Raw genomic sequence first — 17,963 nt, forward strand, 5'->3', positions numbered from 1 at the left:
GTTTTATCACTGGAGAGGTCACTGAAGGGTAGGAGGCCAGCAATTGTTGCAGCAACCAGTTATCTCTCCTCCGGAGCCTCCCGGCGCCCGTTTTTCCAACTTCCGGGCTAATGTTGAACACCCTAGGGTTAGTGTTGCCAACTTTGAACCACATATCTGTGATCTACACACATGGGAGGCCCCTAAAAGTTGGTGGCCGGCCATTAAGGTTACCTGACCCTTTTGACCCCTTTCTTCCGGGCTAATGTTGAACCCCTTGGGCCCACATTCTTGAACTTTGAACCACATATCTGTGATGTACACACATGAGAGGACCCTAAAAGTTCATGGCCGGCCAGTAATTCAAATTGACCCTTTTGAACCCCTCTTTCCGAGCCAATGTTGAACCCCTTGGACTCACTTTCTTGGAATTTTAACCACATGGTTGTGTTGTACACACATAGGAGTACCTCCCCAGTTGCTGGCCGGCCAGAAAATCTCATTGAACCTTTTGACCCCTAGCCGGCCGGCTAGGGGGTGTGGCCGGCCGGCCACCTACAACAAAAGTGATAGGCCGGCCGTGTTCCTTGCACTGTGCACTTTACAGCTGTGGGGCAATATCCCCCAGACAAGATATTTATCCGAGGGATATTTTGTGGGGGAATTTTGCTCTCCTTTTGCCCCACCTTTACACCCCCTTTTGAACCCTTATAACCAGCTGGTGGCTTCACTTACAAGGGTTAGAAAAATTGTTCTTCAAGTCTCCATACTCAACTCCATCTCCTTCCTTCTCAATTCTTTGAAAAACCCTAAGTCCCTAACCTTCATTCCTTCTACACCACCAAGCTCTACCACCACCACCTCACTTCCAGCAACAAGGAAGGTTTCTAAAGGGCCAAAGAAGCTGCAAATTCATCCAAGAAGCAACAAAAGTTTGAGTCTTCAAGGGTAAGTAACACTTTTACCCTTTTGACCCTTTTTCTTGATCTATTTCTTAGCCCCACTTGCTTTTTGTTTCAAGCTCCGGCCCTAACTGAAAAGGGGCCTCTTTTGAGCTCAACTTCACTTTTCATTAAGGGCTTAACCCTGTTTGAGCCCTCCATGACACACTTGCTTCATTGATCCTCTTGTATGTAACAATTTTGCATGCTATTTTTGGCCCATGAGCAATTTGTTTTCGAGTATGTTGTAAACTGATATTAGGCCTATTTTGAGCCCCTCTTCAACATTGGAGAAGGGCTCAACATTGTTTGGTGTCTCCATGTGTCACTTGTAGTTATATCCCTTATTTGGCCCCATTTTTGCATGAATTGGAAGCCCCCTTTGCTTCTGTTTTTGGACCTTGGTCCGAACTGAAAAAGTCCTTATTTTGGTCCATACTTCATGTTTCATTTAGGTCCTTTCATGGTTTGGGGCCTCCATAGGTCACTTCATGTTTTATCTCTCTTTTATTCCCCATTCTTGCATGTTTAGTTAGCCTACCATGCTTTTGTTTTTGGCCATTTTACAGTTCTGAAAAAGTCCTTATTTGGGTCCATACTTCATGTTTCATTTAGGTCCTTTCATGGTTTGGGGCCTCCATAGGTCACTTCATGTTTTATCTCTCTTTTATTCCCCATTCTTGCATGTTTAGTTAGCCTACCATGCTTTTGTTTTTGGCCATTTTACAGTTCTGAAAAAGTGTTTATTTTGGTCCATTCTACATGTTTTATCAAGGTTCTTTGGCTGTTTGGTGATTACTTTGCATACTTCATGTTATAGCCATTTTTGAGCCTCAGTTTGCATCACATTTTTAGCCTGTTTGCATACTGATTTTGAGGCTACCATATACTGTAAATATTCATATTTTTGGTCCCTCTTCAGTGTTGTAGAAGGAAATTTTTCAATTTGGGTTTTGTTTATATCACTTGCTTCATTACCCCTATCTTGGCCCCTATTCTTGCATGCTATTTTTGCCATATCTATGCTTGCTGTTTGGCCTTGTTTATAACTGTGAAAGTGCATATTTTGGGACTGTCTAGCTTCTGTCTTTGCATTGCATGTCCATATTGTGCATGTTTAGCATAGCTATAGGCCATTTCGGGTGCCTAAATTCACATTTCGGGACATTTCCTTGCATTGCATGTCATTTCGCTTCATTTCGGGACTGTTTTCCCCCATATTTTAACGCTGAAATTCCATTAGCATGCTTGCATATCATTTTTGCCATGTTTCATCATATTTTGTCACCGCCTCGGTTTGCGTGCCCGTGTGCACGCATTTCGAGACACTTCTTTTTTATCCGCCGGCATCCTATGTGAGTGTGGCTGAGGCTCACTCATGTTGGTATAAGCCCATTTGTCATTTCCATGTCATTTCATCATATTTTGTCACCGCCTCGGTTTGCGTGCCCGTGTGCACGCATTTCGAGGCACTTCTTTTTTATCCGCCGGCATCCTATGTGAGTGTGGCTGAGGCTCACTCATGTTGGTATAAGCCCATTTGTCATTTCCATGTCATTTCATCATATTTTGTCACCGCCTCGGTTTGCGTGCCCGTGTGCACGCATTTCGAGGCACTTCTTTTTTATCCGCCGGCATCCTATGTGAGTGTGGCTGAGGCTCACTCATGTTGGTATAAGCCCATTTGTCATTTCCATGTCATTTCATCGCATTTTGCCACCGCCTCGATTTGCGTGCCCGTGTGCACGCATTTCGAGGCACTTCTTTTTTATCCGACGGCATCCTATGTGAGTGTGGCTGAGGCTCACTCATGTTGGTATAAGCCCATATCACATTTCCATGTCATTTGCATTGCATTTGCCATCGCCTCGGTTTGCGTGCCCGTGTGCACGCATTTCGAGGCACCTCATTTTTTATCCGCCGGCATCATATGTGAGTGTGGCTGAGGCTCACTCATGTTGGTATAAGTCCATATCATGTTTCCATATCATTTCATCACATTCCATCATCGCCTCGGTTTGCGTGCCCGTGTGCACGCATTTCGAGATACGTATCATCGCCTCGGTTTGCGTGCCCGCGTGCACGTATTTCGAGACACATATCATCGCCTCGGTGTGTGTGCCCGTGTGCACGCATTTCGAGGCACCTCATTTTCAGCATTCCGTCATTTTCTCGGTTCGCGTGCCCGTGTGCACGCATTTCGAGGCATGTCATTCCATAGCATTGTGTATGTTAGGATTGTATCTTAGTTGCATTTCATGCATATCATGCATATTGCATCGTGTCCGGAATAGGAGTTATCCCGGGCACGGGAAACGAGGTACGTTTCGTACTCCGAGTGACGGAATGTGTCTCAATTCCCCAGTTACCGATACTCCGGATTATCCATGATGGAGTTAGATTTTAGCTGTAGTTTCATGTGCATTCATCCTATATTGAGTTGTGCATTTCGACTCCTCGGCCATCATGCCTCGGTATGCGTGATTGGTGGCACGAGGATCGAGACATGCATATATATGTGCAAATACATTGCTATGCCCTTTTCCTGCTCTCTGTTGCAGCAAAACGAAGAATCAGTAATTTTTCAGGGCTTGGCACGCATTTCAAGAACAGGTGTAAACAGAGGCTAATTGGGGCATTCCGGTGGATTTCCGCGCAAGACAATCCGGACATGCATCATCCATCAGAAGCAAGACAGCCCCTGGCTTGCACGCCAGTTTTACTTGCTTTCTTAGTTAATTCATTAATTAATTAGGATTTTGTAATATTTCGGACTGTAATATTTGGGACTGTAATATTTGGACTGTATATTTATTTGGACCCTCTGCGCGAGGGCCACAACTGTAATAAGTGTGGGTGAGTGTGATGTATGTTTTCCAATCCCACGTCTTTCTTCCCTTTTATTTATCCGCTTTTGATGGTTAGATTAGGGCATGTTTAAATTAGCATACAGTATGACAGCATGGTTGCATCATTCATCTGTTTTGCATGCACCGGGCTCGGCGCATCATACTAACTGCATTGTACTTTCAATTCCAAATTGAATACATGATAGTTGTAACACTTCATATGCCATCTTAGAATAGCCGAGCCTACTATAATTGCATTTTGCATGTGTTGCATTAGGCATTTCTGTATACTTAGGATTCATGCATGATTTCTAATAAGCGTCTATTTTGGCTTGGAGTACTCGGTGAGTTTTTATGCTTTAGCATCCTTGCATGCGTGTGAGTGAATGCCATAAATAACATGCTTACCATGAGGCTATGTGCTTATCTGATATAACTGCCTGAATGCCTGTGGGTGAAGGTTGGGTTATCTGAATTGGAATAAATCATCAAATGTTTCGAACCTACCTGCGGGTAGCAAACCATTTTCAAAAACAAACAAGAAGTGTTTTGTTCGAATCCAGGCGACCCAGTCTATACTTGTATGCTGTGCGCATCACATAGTAACCTAGGCTAATAAACCGGAATAAGAACACACAAAATTTTCAAAAATAGATATCATGGTTAGTAGAGGTCGATCTTTGATCGGGCGAGCGGGGGTGCTCACGAAGTGACCTTCCCCAATCGTACCCAAGTTCCCGAGCCGAGGCAACTTTGGTGATGACGGACACGTGGCCTTTTGGCACCGAGTCAGGGTTTCCTAAATTTCCCAAAATAAAATATTTAGGTGGCGACTCTGTATCTGGCAAAGCAGTCCATGTTTGGCACTTTTTCAAAAATCAGTTTCTCAAAACAAATTGCCGGATTTGGACTCTTTGGTTCAGATTGAGAACCGTGACAAATTTTAGAGTCCGAGCTGTAGTGACCCCAAATGAACAGAACGGGACCTAACCCTCCCGGGGCGTTCGGGGGACGTCTACAGTTTCTGGCGACTCTGCTGGGGATTTAGAGAACTTGACTCGAACTCATGATATCTGTTTTTGACTACACCTGTGTGTTTCTTTGCATTGCATTTGCATTGGTGCGCCTAGGACACCGTGTTTGCCATCTGCTATTCCTGAACGGTTTGCCGGAGGCTTGTCTTGTCAAGGCATGACCATAAGGCTGACCGGTTGTGGGCTCTGCCAGTATGGGAACACAAACCCCGGTTTTACCGGGGCACCCTCTTTGACCATTCGACCTAGTGCATATTCGGATCCATAGTGACCATTCCAAATTAGGACAGGTTGCTTACCCGTTTATAGTTTGTTTGAAACCGCTGTGTGCATAGTGAAACCCTAGCTCCTGACAAAATAGGACAGGGAAACCCTACCCCAACATAGGGGTGTTTTGGCTCTCACTTATCTGTTATGTGCTTTAGAGTGCGTCTCTACAGGAATGCATGTATCAGTATATGAGTTTGGGCATCAGGCCTGCGGGCATCAGATAAGTATATGAGTTTGAGTATCAGGCCTGCGGCATCAGTTCAGTATTGACAGCATCAAGCCTGCGGGCATCAGTTCAGTATTGACGGTATCAGGCCTGCGGGCATCAGCCAGTATTTGAGAATTGGTTATCTGCGGATATCAGATTCTGTTTTAGGGGACAGTGATACAGGGATAATAATCAGTGTTTGAGGACAGTATGTATTCAGCTTATTGACTGCGTGTTGATTATGCCCGACTGTGTGTCATGCATTTTATTTTAAGCTGTTATGCTGCCCGTTTATCTGTTTATTTATTTCCTTTTCGCTTTATTTATCTTTTGCTAGGTCAGTTTTAGCATGATTGCTTCCAACCCAGCAGGCATTCCCCAAGCACCTTGGACACGAGGTCGTCGACTCCATCGATCTGAGGATCTAATCGACGGACAGCCAGTGTTCCATTCTTTACCCCCTGTTACAAGAAGGAAGCAGAGAAAGCGCAGTGCATCTGAACAGAGAGCACCAGAACAGTGGTATCCCCCATCAGTGGATAGTTGGATTGAGATCCCCATTAAGACAGATCTACCAGTAGTTCAGACAAATCGAAACAGTATGACGGCGCCGACAGGAGTTGAGGAAATGATGCGCCAAATGCAGGAAACCATGCGGGCTATGCAACAGGATGCCGTTCGCCGGGATGAGCTCGCCAAGCAACAATCTGAGATTATGACCCAGCAGGCTGAGCTGATTACCCGACTACAACAGCAAAATGCTGCATCTGCTTCACACCAAATCCCTCCTCCGGCAGGAGCCCCATTACCTGAGAAGGCTCCTGCTATTCAGGACGTTCCTCCGAACACCCAGAATACTGTACCAACTATCCAGAACCCGCAGGAGGACACAAATCTTCCAACGGGGCCAGCTCCGCCCCCGCTTCCACCACAACTGTCCAAGGTCCATACATCCAATCACCCGGACTCTCCATCCGAGGTCGAGGTTGATCATACAGCTCTGAAATTGAGCAAACTGGAGAAACTTTTCAAGAAATCCCAAGGGGTCAAGGCTATGCCGGATATCGAAGATGGATATACCGAGGAGGCTGTAACACTCCCCGATAGGTTCAAAATGCCACAAATCGACCGTTTTGACGGGACCGGCGACCCCATGGTCCATATCCGACTGTTTGCAGATGTCTTGCGCCCAATGGGCCTAACACGACCACAGAAGCTCTCACTATTCGGCCGAACCCTGTCGGGTGTGGCCTCCCATTGGTACGCAAGATTACAAGATGAAGTGAAGAAGAATTGGGATGAGATGGCTGAGGCCTTTGTCACGCAATATTCATACAACACTCAGATCGAGATCACAACCCGTGATCTTGAAACGACAAGACAAGAGCCCAAGGAATCTTTCTCGAACTTTGTGATCCGATGGAGGGCAAAGGCGTCAACGATGACTCTAAGGCCCACTGACAAAGATCAGATCCGGATGATTGTGCGCAATCTCCACCCCAAGTTAATGCAGAGGATGATCGTAGTCCCCTTCCCTACTTTCGCAGATTTACATGATATGGGGGTGCAAATCGAAGACGCGATGAAACAAGGGCTGTTTGACCAGGACAGAGAACAACCGAGGAGGACCTTCAACCGCAACAACAATGCGGGCCCGAGTGGCGCTGCAAATACAAGAGCCTCGGAAGTTAGTATGGTCACCACCACTCCCCCTCCCCCTCCAAGGCCCATGACTGCCACACCATTCTCCGGCGCGTCCGGAAGCAACTCACAAAACAACCGATTCCAACCTCGGGGCCAAAGAACCTTTACCCCACTATACATGCCCCTGACCAAGGTTCTGGGAATATTGATCAGAAAAAATCATTTAAAACCCCTGGAGCCAAAGCCATTACCGAATCCACTCCCTCCCTCTTATGACCCGTCAAAGTACTGCGCTTATCACCAACAACACGGTCACGACACCGACCGTTGTTACAGATTGCGTCATGAGATCCAAGATCTTATTGACAAACAGGTGATCGCGCCCCCTGATAAACCCAATGTCACAACCAACCCTCTCCCACCACATAACCAACCTCCCCCTCCCAACAGAATTAATTTTATCCAGACTGGGGTCGCATCCTACGATCCTAGCATCTATATTACGCCCACCCACCTACCCGAGCCGGAGGTGCTCCTCCCCGATTGCACTGACTTCTTGTGCATGGTGGACATCTCCAAAACCCAACCAGAACCGATGGTGGTGACCGTCGGAGACAGGGCAGGGCAGATTTTGGAGGAGAATGAGATTGCTGAATCTGGGACTGGACAGAATTTTGCTGAGGGAGCCTATGATCCAAGCAAGTACATCCTATCAACGAGCCGAATTGGGCTAAGTGTAGAATTTCCCGAGACAGGAGAACTGTGCATGATCCGAGAGGATGGATCTGGGCTATGGGCAGAGGATCTGACGGCCGTAGAGGAGGACTTCGCCAATTTACAATGTTTCGATGATCAAGAACTGGGGGATACGTCAATCAACTGGTATGATTATGAGGAATCAGCGGAGGCCACTGGATGGCTTGAGGATCAACCAGATGCAGTGGGGGAAGCCCAACCAGAACAGAGCCCGGCAGGGGCAGAAGTATCAGTTGTGGCCGGAATGGCCGAAAGTCAAATTGTATCGCCGGAGAGCGCCGGTGTTAAGAATTCCGCTCAAGACATGGGCATTACAGATACGGAAATTATTGAACAACTAGCTGTACTGATGCAGTTGGAACAAGAAACGTTTGAGGCTGCTGAGAGAGCCAGAAAGGCAAAAGGCCCAGAGGGGACTGAAAGTGCTGTGTGCACAAAGACAGACAATGCTGCGAGCATATGGATAGAGAGCACTGAAAGTGCGAGTAGACTGGAGCCAGACAGGTGCCTGTTGGCTGCCAGCGGAATGTGGTGGGAAGATGACAACTTGTGTCTTGCCCACACCGATGAAGACTGGGGAAGCGGCCAGCCGGATGATACTTGGTATCTTGATGAAGTAGATCACATGACAAGAAGTGGGCGGTACTTCAAGCCCCCACACCTAGACCAACCAGAAGCATCCGGGAAAGACAGAGAAGCAGAGAGACAGAAGGAGAAGCAGATTGAGGATGAAGCTGTGTTGAAACAGTTAAAGAAAATACAAGCAGACATCTCCATCTGGGGACTGCTAATGGCATCACGAGTACACAGAGAAGCTGTCCTATCTGCCATGGACAAGTCCAAACTCTCCATAGACACCACGCCTGAACAGCTGGTTGGGCTGGTTTTTCCGGGAGGAGGTTCCCCGGCATTAACCTTTTCGGACAAGGAGCTACCGCCTGAGGGCACAAGTCATAACAAACCTCTCCATATCTCTGTGGAATGTAGAGATAAGTGGATACCGGTGGTACTTGTCGATACCGGGTCTGCGATTAATGTATGCCCAACCAGAACGGCATATGCAATCGGGTTAAAACCCGTGGACTTCATCCCAACCACCCAAGTGATCAGAGCATATGACAATACCAGCAGAGAAGTGATGGGGACTGTTAAAATTCAAACCAAGGTTGGTCCAGGACAACACAATGTCGAATTTCATATCTTGGACGTTCCCGCAACCTTTAACCTACTTTTGGGGCGACCGTGGTTGCACCAGGTCAAAGCAGTCTCTTCCACTCTACATCAGATGCTAAAGTGCCCTCACGGGAAAGGGGTAGCGATCGTTTTTGGGAATTCATCAATCCATCCGCCGCCGGAAGTGTCCACACCTGTCTTGGAGATCGAGCACGGCACGGAGGATGTGTTTTTGTCGGGGTTCACTTTAGCCGAGGCTCAAGTGGTGCAGAATGTCATGGCTGTGAATGAGGGTATGTACGTTAGTGCACAATCTATCTACCTCATGAACAAGCTAAAACATACCCCCGGGATGGGATTAGGGAGAAGCGGCCGGAAGGGCGTCTCAGTGTTGGCCGAAGTGCCACACAACCCTCACACCTTTGGACTGGGTTATCTGCCCACCAAAGAGGACTGGTTGAGGAAAGGAAAAGAAATGGCCGGAAGAGCCAAGGCAAAGAGGGCTGGGAAGCCATTTGAGTTAATGCACAGGCCCATCTGGGGTACCCTAAACGGACGCTTCGTCCGGGAGGGGGAAGATTTTCCATTCTGTGGCTTCCCGGAGCCATGGCTAAACGCGGAGAGGAAGCGCGTGCCTGGTTTTGAAATCTTCTTCGACATACAATTATCTGGGGATGACGTTGCCAAAGCGCAGACAGACCCACCAACTGAGGTTGAGCAATGTGAAACAGTGGATCCTGAGAGCACAGAGCTTGAAATGGGGGTAGCACTGGCGAGTCTACTATCAGATCCTCCGATCGGCCAAGAGTGCTTGGGGGATAACTCTTTGGTTTCTATGATTGGAGATGAAATAGCTGCGGGCTTTCCAGCGCCGATCTTGGATGCATCTATCGCACCTTCTCTCATCTGGCAATATGAAGAAGGCTTTTTATCTAGCAGTTCCGGCTCAGGTAGTGAGCCGGAATCTGATTCCACTGAATCTTCTGCGTCGGAATCAGATTCCAGCTCGACTGAGTCTGAGTCCGGTATTCCTGGGGGTGATAACCCGGATGCCACAGTCCTGTCTAGGTCGTCTTTTTCATTTTCTTTTGAGTCTGTTGTAACAGAGGAATCTGACGGCTTGGAAATATTTAATGAGAATGATACGGATGTGGTTTCTGAGTATTTTTCTGTGCCTTTGATTTATTGCTTAAATCAGGATTTTCAAAATTTTGATGAAAACAGCGAGGGAGAAATTCCCCCAGTTTTGCAATGATTAATTGATCAAGAGCAGGAAAGATTTGTTAAACCTTTAATGGATGAAATCACTACTGTGAATGTTGGTACTGAGAAGGACCCGCGGCTGGTCCAGATCGGGTCCACGTTGTCTTCAGAGGAGCGCGAGCGCTTAGTCGCTTTATTAAAAGATTTCAAAGAAGTTTTCGCGTGGTCCTACGAAGACATGCCTGGAATCGATCCTGAGATTGTACAGCACCGGATCCCTCTTGATCCCGAGGCCCGCCCTGTCAAACAGAAACTCAGAAGGATTCGCCCGGACTGGGCCCTCAAAATTAAGGAAGAGGTCACCAAGCAAATTGACGCAGGGTTCCTGCTGGTATCTGAATACCCAACTTGGTTGGCCAACATTGTTCCGGTGCCAAAGAAAGACGGCAGAATTCGGGTCTGTGTAGACTTCAGAGATTTGAACAAGGCCAGTCCGAAGGACGATTTTCCTTTGCCACACATCGATGAATTGGTGGATTTCACGGCGGGACACGCCTTGCTTTCGTTTATGGATGGTTTCTCAGGCTATAATCAGATAGTGATGGCACCCGAAGATCGAGAGAAGACTGCGTTCACTACCCCGTGGGGGACATATTGTTATAGAGTGATGCCATTCGGGTTGAAAAATGCTGGAGCTACGTATCAACGGGCGGCAATTACAATATTGCATGATATGATCCATAAGGAGGTTGAGGTGTATGTGGACGACATGATTGTCAAGTCCAAAGATAGAGAGGGCCACTACACCGCCTTACAAAAATTCTTTCAAAGGATCAAAGAGTTTCGGCTGCGACTGAATCCCCAGAAATGCACGTTTGGTGTTACAGCAGGGAAGATGCTAGGGTTTCTGATCACACAAAGGGGCATCGAGGTCGACCCTTCCAAAATCAAGGCCATCTTAGAAATGCCACCACCAAGGACTGAAAAGGAGGTGAGAGGCTTTCTAGGTAAAGTGCAATTCATAAGACGGTTTATCTCTAAATTAACCTTGACTTGTGAACCACTTTTTGGTCTCCTGAAGAAAGGAAAGAAATTCCAGTGGGACGGCCGATGTCAAGCAGCTTTTGAGCAGATCAAAGAGTATCTACAAAACCCGCCCGTGTTGTCACCGCCAGAGCCGGGGAGACCGTTGATACTGTACCTCTCGGTAACTGAGACTACCATGGGCTGTATGCTCGCGCAAGAGTCAGAAGACAAAGTGGAAAGAGCCATTTACTATCTGAGCAAAAAGATGCTGGATTACGAGACCCGCTATACACCGCTGGAGAAGGCTTGTTTGGCCTTGGTATGGGCAACCAGGAAGCTGCGGCACTACCTGTTAGCCCACTCTGTAATGTTGGTTTCGCGTTTGGATCCCATCAAATATCTTTTTGAGAAACCAGCACTTACGGGTAGGCTGGCTCGCTGGCTGCTGTTGCTCTCCGAATTTGATTTGAAGTATGTAACGCGCAAGTCAGTAAAAGGCAGAGCGGTAGCGGAGTTCCTTGCCGACCACCCGGTTGAGGGGGATGAAGCGGTTGAGTATCTATTCCCAGATGAAGCCATTCTGCATGTCGAAGATGAAACTTGGACGATGTATTTTGACGGAGCGTCAAACCAGTATGGGTATGGGATAGGAGTGTTGCTGATAGCGCCTGATGATTCCCGTATCCCTTTAGCATTCAAGCTTCGGTTCAAAGTTTCCAACAATGAAGCAGAGTATGAGGCATGTATTGCTGGCCTGGAAGCAGCCCTGGAACTAGGGGCAAGACGGTTGGACGTCATTGGGGACTCAAACCTTGTTGTGTCTCAAGCAAAAGGAGATTGGAAAGTCAAGGAGGAAAGGATGATAATCTACCACCAAACCTTGGATTTGTTAATTCCTCGGTTTGAGAAGCTAAATTTCACCCACCTCGTAAGAGAGAACAACAGGTTTGCAGATTCATTAGCAACTCTATCTTCTATGATAGACATCCCGTCCGGAGTCCAGATGAGTCCAGTCATTATTGATCAAAAGTTCACGCCAGCGTACGAGTCGATTTCCGCCATAGATGAGGCTCAAGACGGCAACCCCTGGTATTACGACATCTGGAACTTCTTGGAAAAGGAGACATATCCACTAGGGGCAAATGCCAAGGATAAGAGGGCTGTCAGAAGAATGGCTGCTCAGTTCGTTATCTGCGGGGGAAAGCTATACAAAAGGGGGCATCTGGGAATGCATAAGCTCTGTGTAGAAGCTGAAGAGTCAAGACGCCTGATGGAAGCCATCCATGGGGGGGAGTGCGGTGCACACATGAATGGAGTAATGCTGGCCAGAAAGATCCTCAGACAGGGCTACTACTGGTCAACCATGGAGGAGGATTGTATTAGCTTTGTTCGGCGATGTCACAAGTGTCAAATCCATGCAAATCGCATGAACATCCCGCCGTCAAAACTGTACAACATGACTTCCCCATGGCCTTTTTCAGTCTGGGGAATTGATGTGATCGGAGCTGTTACCCTGAAGGGGTCAAACGGGCATGAGTTTATCCTAGTAGCGATAGATTATTTCACAAAGTGGGTCGAGGCCCAATCATACGCGGTGTTGAAGGCGTCGCACGTCGCAAAGTTCATCAGAAACAACATCATTTGTCGCTACGGGGTGCCAAATGAGATAATTTCAGATAATGGTTCCCACTTCAAGAAAGAAGTGATAGACTTGTTGGAGCAATACAATGTGGCTTTTCGTAAGTCATCTACATACCGGCCGCAAACCAACGGAGCAGTTGAGGCCGCCAACAAGAATATCAAGCATATACTGCAGAAGATGGTGGGAACCTATCGGGATTGGCCAGACAAGCTGCCATTTGCTCTGTGGGGCTACAGGACTTCAATCAGATCTTCTACTGGAGCAACTCCATATTCATTGGTCTATGGAATGGAGGCTGTTCTACCCATTGAGATTGAGGTTCCGTCGTTACGAGTATTGGCTGAATGCCAGATAGCCGAAGCAGATTGGCAGCAAAGCAGATTCGAAGAACTCATGCTCTTTGATGAAAGAAGACTGAAAGCACTGTACCACATTCAAGGCTATCAACGCAGAATCGCTCGGGCTTTCAACAAGAAGGTTAAGTCCAGGAATCTGAAAGAAGGAGATTTGGTGCTCAAAGACAACCGAGCTCCCATCCACGACCCAAGGGGCAAGTTCAAACCCAATTGGACTGGTCCTTACATCATCAAAGCTATCTGGTCAGGTGGGGCTGTGGTTCTGATGGATCTAGATGGCTTGGAGTTCTCACAACCGATCAATATGGACAAGTTGAAGAAATACTATCCTTGAGAGGCTCGCTAGGCCGAAAACCCGAAAGAGCGACCTAGGCAAAAGTCAGAGCACAAAAAAATTAGAAAATATAAAAACTGAGCTCGCAAGGTTGAAAACCCGCAAAGGGTGGCCTTGGCAAAAGTTAGAGCGCAAAAGGAGAGTGAAAATACTCGAGTGAACCCGAGCCTGAACTACGTAAGGCTTGATTCCCATCTTTGGGATACGTAGGCAACTTCGCCTTGAAGTTCAGCCATAAAATTTTCCCCGATCAACTTTGTCCAACTTGATCATCTCAGTCATCTTTATCCATCAGCATTTATCGTGATCTCCGGTACAGTGCTGTTCAAACTAGGGGCAACTTTCCGTTGCCGCGACGGTGCAAAGTTACTCAAACAAGGGGCAACTTTCCGTTGCTTTGCAGTGCCGCATTGTTCTTCAGACTAGGGGCAACTTTCCAGTTGCAGGGATCTGGGGTTGTGCATCTCAGTGACAGATTTTCGGCGTGTCCAATTCTGATCCACATCGAAAATAGTTTTGAAAAGTTTTAATAAAAGTTGACTTTGTTCAAATCAATCTTTTTACGACTTAGACCGTTTTTGGACCAAAAGCGGAAAATTTTCAGTACCACAACTTTCAATTTCATTGATTTCAAAATAGAGTTCTCCTGCTCATTGCATTACAATCGAGGTTGCTTTTTTTAGTACATTCATAAAGAAAACTTGAAAATGCTAAATAAGCAATAAATTTGGGGCATAGTTGAATCAAGTATCTCTACGTCCCCTCCCAGAGCTGGACGAAGCATCTGATGCCAAGCTAGGCCCAACCTGTGCCTCCTCATTGAGCCAATCCAAGCACTCATCGGACAAAGTGCAACTGAAAGTAGAAGTAGGGGCCAGGAGCTCTCTAGTCCTCCATGCTGTGGCATATCGGGCAAGCTGTGCCCCCCGGATCGGGAAAGCGGCTGGGTACTCAATCCCCTCCGGCGGGCAGATCTGATCATGGCCAAACTGACGCAGGAACCGGAACGGAAAATAGAATACGCAGTGGGTTAGACCAACCAATTGGATCCCAATCAGCCGAGACATACTATAGCTCATTGCCGGGAGGTTGAGCCAAGGACAACGCCAAGCAATGTCGTCTGCGGACAAATTGCACATCCAATCGAACCACCACCTTTCGTCAAGAGCATTGACTAGGCGCTGCCGAAAGAAGTAGCCTCGCGCTGAATAAGCTGGGCAAGAGTCCACGACCTGCAACTTGTCCATTAACCATACCTAGGGGAGGGATGGAAAATGAGAGAATAAAGAGCAGAGAGATGTACGATGAGAGAAAAGTAAGACAAGGGTTTTGTGAGGAAAAACGAGCCTGAGGGTCGAGTGATGTGAGCAAATATATATGTAAGGTCGGGTGGGAAACATTACCTGTAGCAACAGTGGACTCCCAGCAAACTTAGTCGCCTCCTGGCGATAAACAGAATCTAAACCCATCAATGTCTCGGCCAAGGTCATGACAATACAACTCTTTCCTTCTCTCAAACCTTGGGCGACTTCAATCAGGCGAATGCTAGCCCCGCCGAAGCCCGAGGAAAGCAGAAAGTGAGACAACAAACATAAGCAGAGGGCGTGTTGCCGGAAACCCTGCCAATAATGGTTGCTGTGGTCACCAGCGTCGGAAAAACGGTGGATCAAGCCGAGGATGTCCAGTTCCCCACTGCAAATCAGAGATCGAGCGTCATGCGCCGTGAGCCCACACATCCGCCCTAAAGCCTGAGCGTGACCAAAACGGAGCTGAGGCAAGATCACTTCAGAGCACTCAGACTCCATCAAAACCTGAAAATCTTCGAAAGTGGGACACATCTCTTGGCCGCCAAAGCTAAAAACATGCGTCACTGGATTCCAGAACCTTGCCGCGGCATGGAGAAAAGGAAGATGTAGCGGAGTACGACTCAGCGTGAATAGTGCATTCAAGCCGAAACCCCGGAAATTCAGCTTTTCCGAGCCATCTAGAGAAGAAATCCAAGATGTGACATTTTCTGCGAGAAACGCCTCCATCTTTGTCTAAAACTAAGATGAAATGAATGTTCCCGAAGTTGAGGCTTTTATAGAAGGAAAAACACTATTCACGGGGACACGTGTCAAAAATCTGGTGGCTGCAGGACTGAATGGCCGGCCGGCCACCTTTTCTGGCTGGCCAGCCATTTACTTTTTCAGAAATGGCCGGCCAGCTGTCTCTCTCCACAAAAAAATGGCCGGCCGGCTCCCAGGGATGGCTGGCAATGCTGCAGTGTATCTCCTTGGCCCTGTTTTACTCTCCGAGGGAAAGTTCCAAGCATTTCCATGCAACGGGAGAGTCAAAGACCTTCATCTCCCTCCGTTTCGGATGCGTTCCGGCGCCCAGATCGTCAGAAGTACACTCTGTTGTTGCCGAGTTTTGTTTATCGAGTTGTTGTTTTGCTTATCGAGTTGTTTGTCGAGCGGACGTGTTTCGTGTTTTTGAGTCATTGCGCTCTGTTCAAGCAATCTTTTTTTTAAAGTCTTGTTTATTTGCGTTGTTGCATTTTGCTTATCGAGTTGTAAACTTGCTAAAGGTTCTGTTATATCTTAGTAAGTTGAGTTGCTTAGTTTGTTGCGTCGGTTCACTACCTGACTTGGTGATTACACAATGCACATTCCCATTCAATTTCATTCTTGTGCGAAATAAATTGATGCGATACGATGCTAAAAGTTTAAAATGCAAACACCTTTTCAAAAGCTATTTCATTTCATCATGCTTTACAACAAACAAAGGTACAAGTTTTACAAAAAATAAAACTGCCTAACAATGTGCAAAGTGCTACAAACTACTAGCAAAAAGAAAAATAAAGCAGGAAATAACAGCATCAAAGTCCTCGGGAACGGGAACGAGAAGCACTCCTCATCCTCTTCTGCGGGACAATCTTCGCACCATCATCATCATCTGAGTCGAAGCTGTCATCCCCAAGATCCCCCTCAGCCTCGCCTCTGTTCCCCGAGCCAAAACCGGGGCCCCCCTCCTCAGCAGATGTCTCTGACTGACGATCGGTAGCCTCCTCCTCCTCCTCAGCATCCTCCTCCTCCTCATCAGGCTCCACCTCCACAACGTGAGCCCTGCGTCTGCGGACAGGCCCTCCTCGAGCTCCTCGAAAAGGCCTAGATGGCCCGGCTCCTCGGGAAGGCCAAGATGACCCCGCCCCCTGAAAAGGCCCAGATGGCCCAGCTCCCCAAGGAGGCCCAGGTGGCCTGGTCTGTGGCTGACCGGACCATGAAGGCATCTGAAAACAAAGAGTTCAATTCAAATACATCAGTCCAAATATATACATCAGATGCAGATACAAGCAAAGGCTACATGAAGTGGGTGCATGTAAATACAGTGTACAAGTGGGGTGTGTGTCAGATGTGCTCTACACAAGTAGTCTATCGATGCAGTAGAAATCAGCATGTCATCAGAAGTATGATAAATGCCAGAAAACTGAAGGGTACCTGAATGCCCGCGACAGACAACTGTGCCTCCCTACGCAGGACCATGCCCTCGAGTGTGGCCACCAGTCCAACCACCTCCTCCATGTACCCTCGCGATGGCTGCAAAAATGAGCTCATAATCATCAGTGAACAAATGAGTGTCTAAACATCTGAATGATGAATAAAAAGTGGAGCATACCGGCGGTGAGTCCGGATCAATGGCATATCGATCACTGGGCATCGGAGGCTCTAGCGGGATCGGAGTCGGAGAGATAGCCCCATACTACCACGCCATCAACTCAGTCGGCATATCTGGCCATCCGGGATGAGGATGAATCGACGGAGTCGGAGGAACCGGTCTACTCCCACCCCTAGATGTACCAGCCTTGCTAGAAGAAGGGGCGTCTGCAGCCCGAGCCCGAGCCTGGCCCGAGGATGACATACCGGCAGGCCTCATCATCGGGATATGAGCTCCCGTCAATGGAGGCATCAAATATATGTGACGGTAAGTGGCGTAGTCCCCCTCCTCAACATATAATAAAGCATCACTGCCCAGCATGGCGCCGACTATCTCCGAGTGAGAGAGCCTGTCAGCGGTCCGCATACTAGCTGGGGTTACTGCGGGAATATCCTGAGAAGGATACCCCCATACCTGGCGCAGAAAGCGTTCCCCCAGGAACCATGCCCTGCCAACCGGACCTTCAAGCAGGACCCTGTACTGGGAGATGTCCGACGCTCCGGTGTACTGAAGTCGGAGACCATCACCCAGGGATACCCAGGGCTGCCATATGATCTGCGGATGATAAATGCATAAACCAATCAGAAATCGAGAATATACAGAGCAAATCAAAGTCGAAAATGAAAAGAACTGAAAGTTCTGAAGTACCTCTGAATGTCGCACCGTGTCGAAGTACTGTCGCAGGCGAAGGAGGGTCTCTCGAGGTCTCGGCCGGTGCGGGCCCTCGAATATCAATGAATATGGGGTCACGGGAATCCCTACCACCTCCAGCTCTGGGGCTAATGATGGGAAGTATACATAGACCCATAGCTGAGAAAAGCAATGCAGAATGTAAGTACGAAATGCTGAGAG

General features: G+C 47.7%; 1 protein-coding gene across 1 annotated transcript in view; it reads right to left on the minus strand.

Annotated features, from left to right (window-relative positions):
* Positions 1–17,176, minus strand: part of LOC145820497 (uncharacterized) — a 29,672-nt gene extending 12,496 nt beyond the window's left edge. Inside the window, exons 1-3 of the mRNA XM_082916362.1 lie at positions 17,073–17,176; positions 16,895–16,993; positions 16,341–16,686 (exon numbers count right to left, since the gene is read on the minus strand). Of these exons, the coding sequence (XP_082772488.1) occupies positions 16,341–16,686; positions 16,895–16,993; positions 17,073–17,114 (487 nt within the window). The 5' untranslated portion in view covers positions 17,115–17,176. The remainder of the gene's footprint in view (positions 1–16,340; positions 16,687–16,894; positions 16,994–17,072) is intronic.
* Positions 17,177–17,963: the final 787 nt, after the last annotated feature.

Source organism: Camellia sinensis, chromosome 1, assembly GCF_055761805.1.
Source record: "Camellia sinensis isolate YWXY chromosome 1, ASM5576180v1, whole genome shotgun sequence".
Lineage (NCBI taxonomy): Eukaryota > Viridiplantae > Streptophyta > Magnoliopsida > Ericales > Theaceae > Camellia > Camellia sinensis.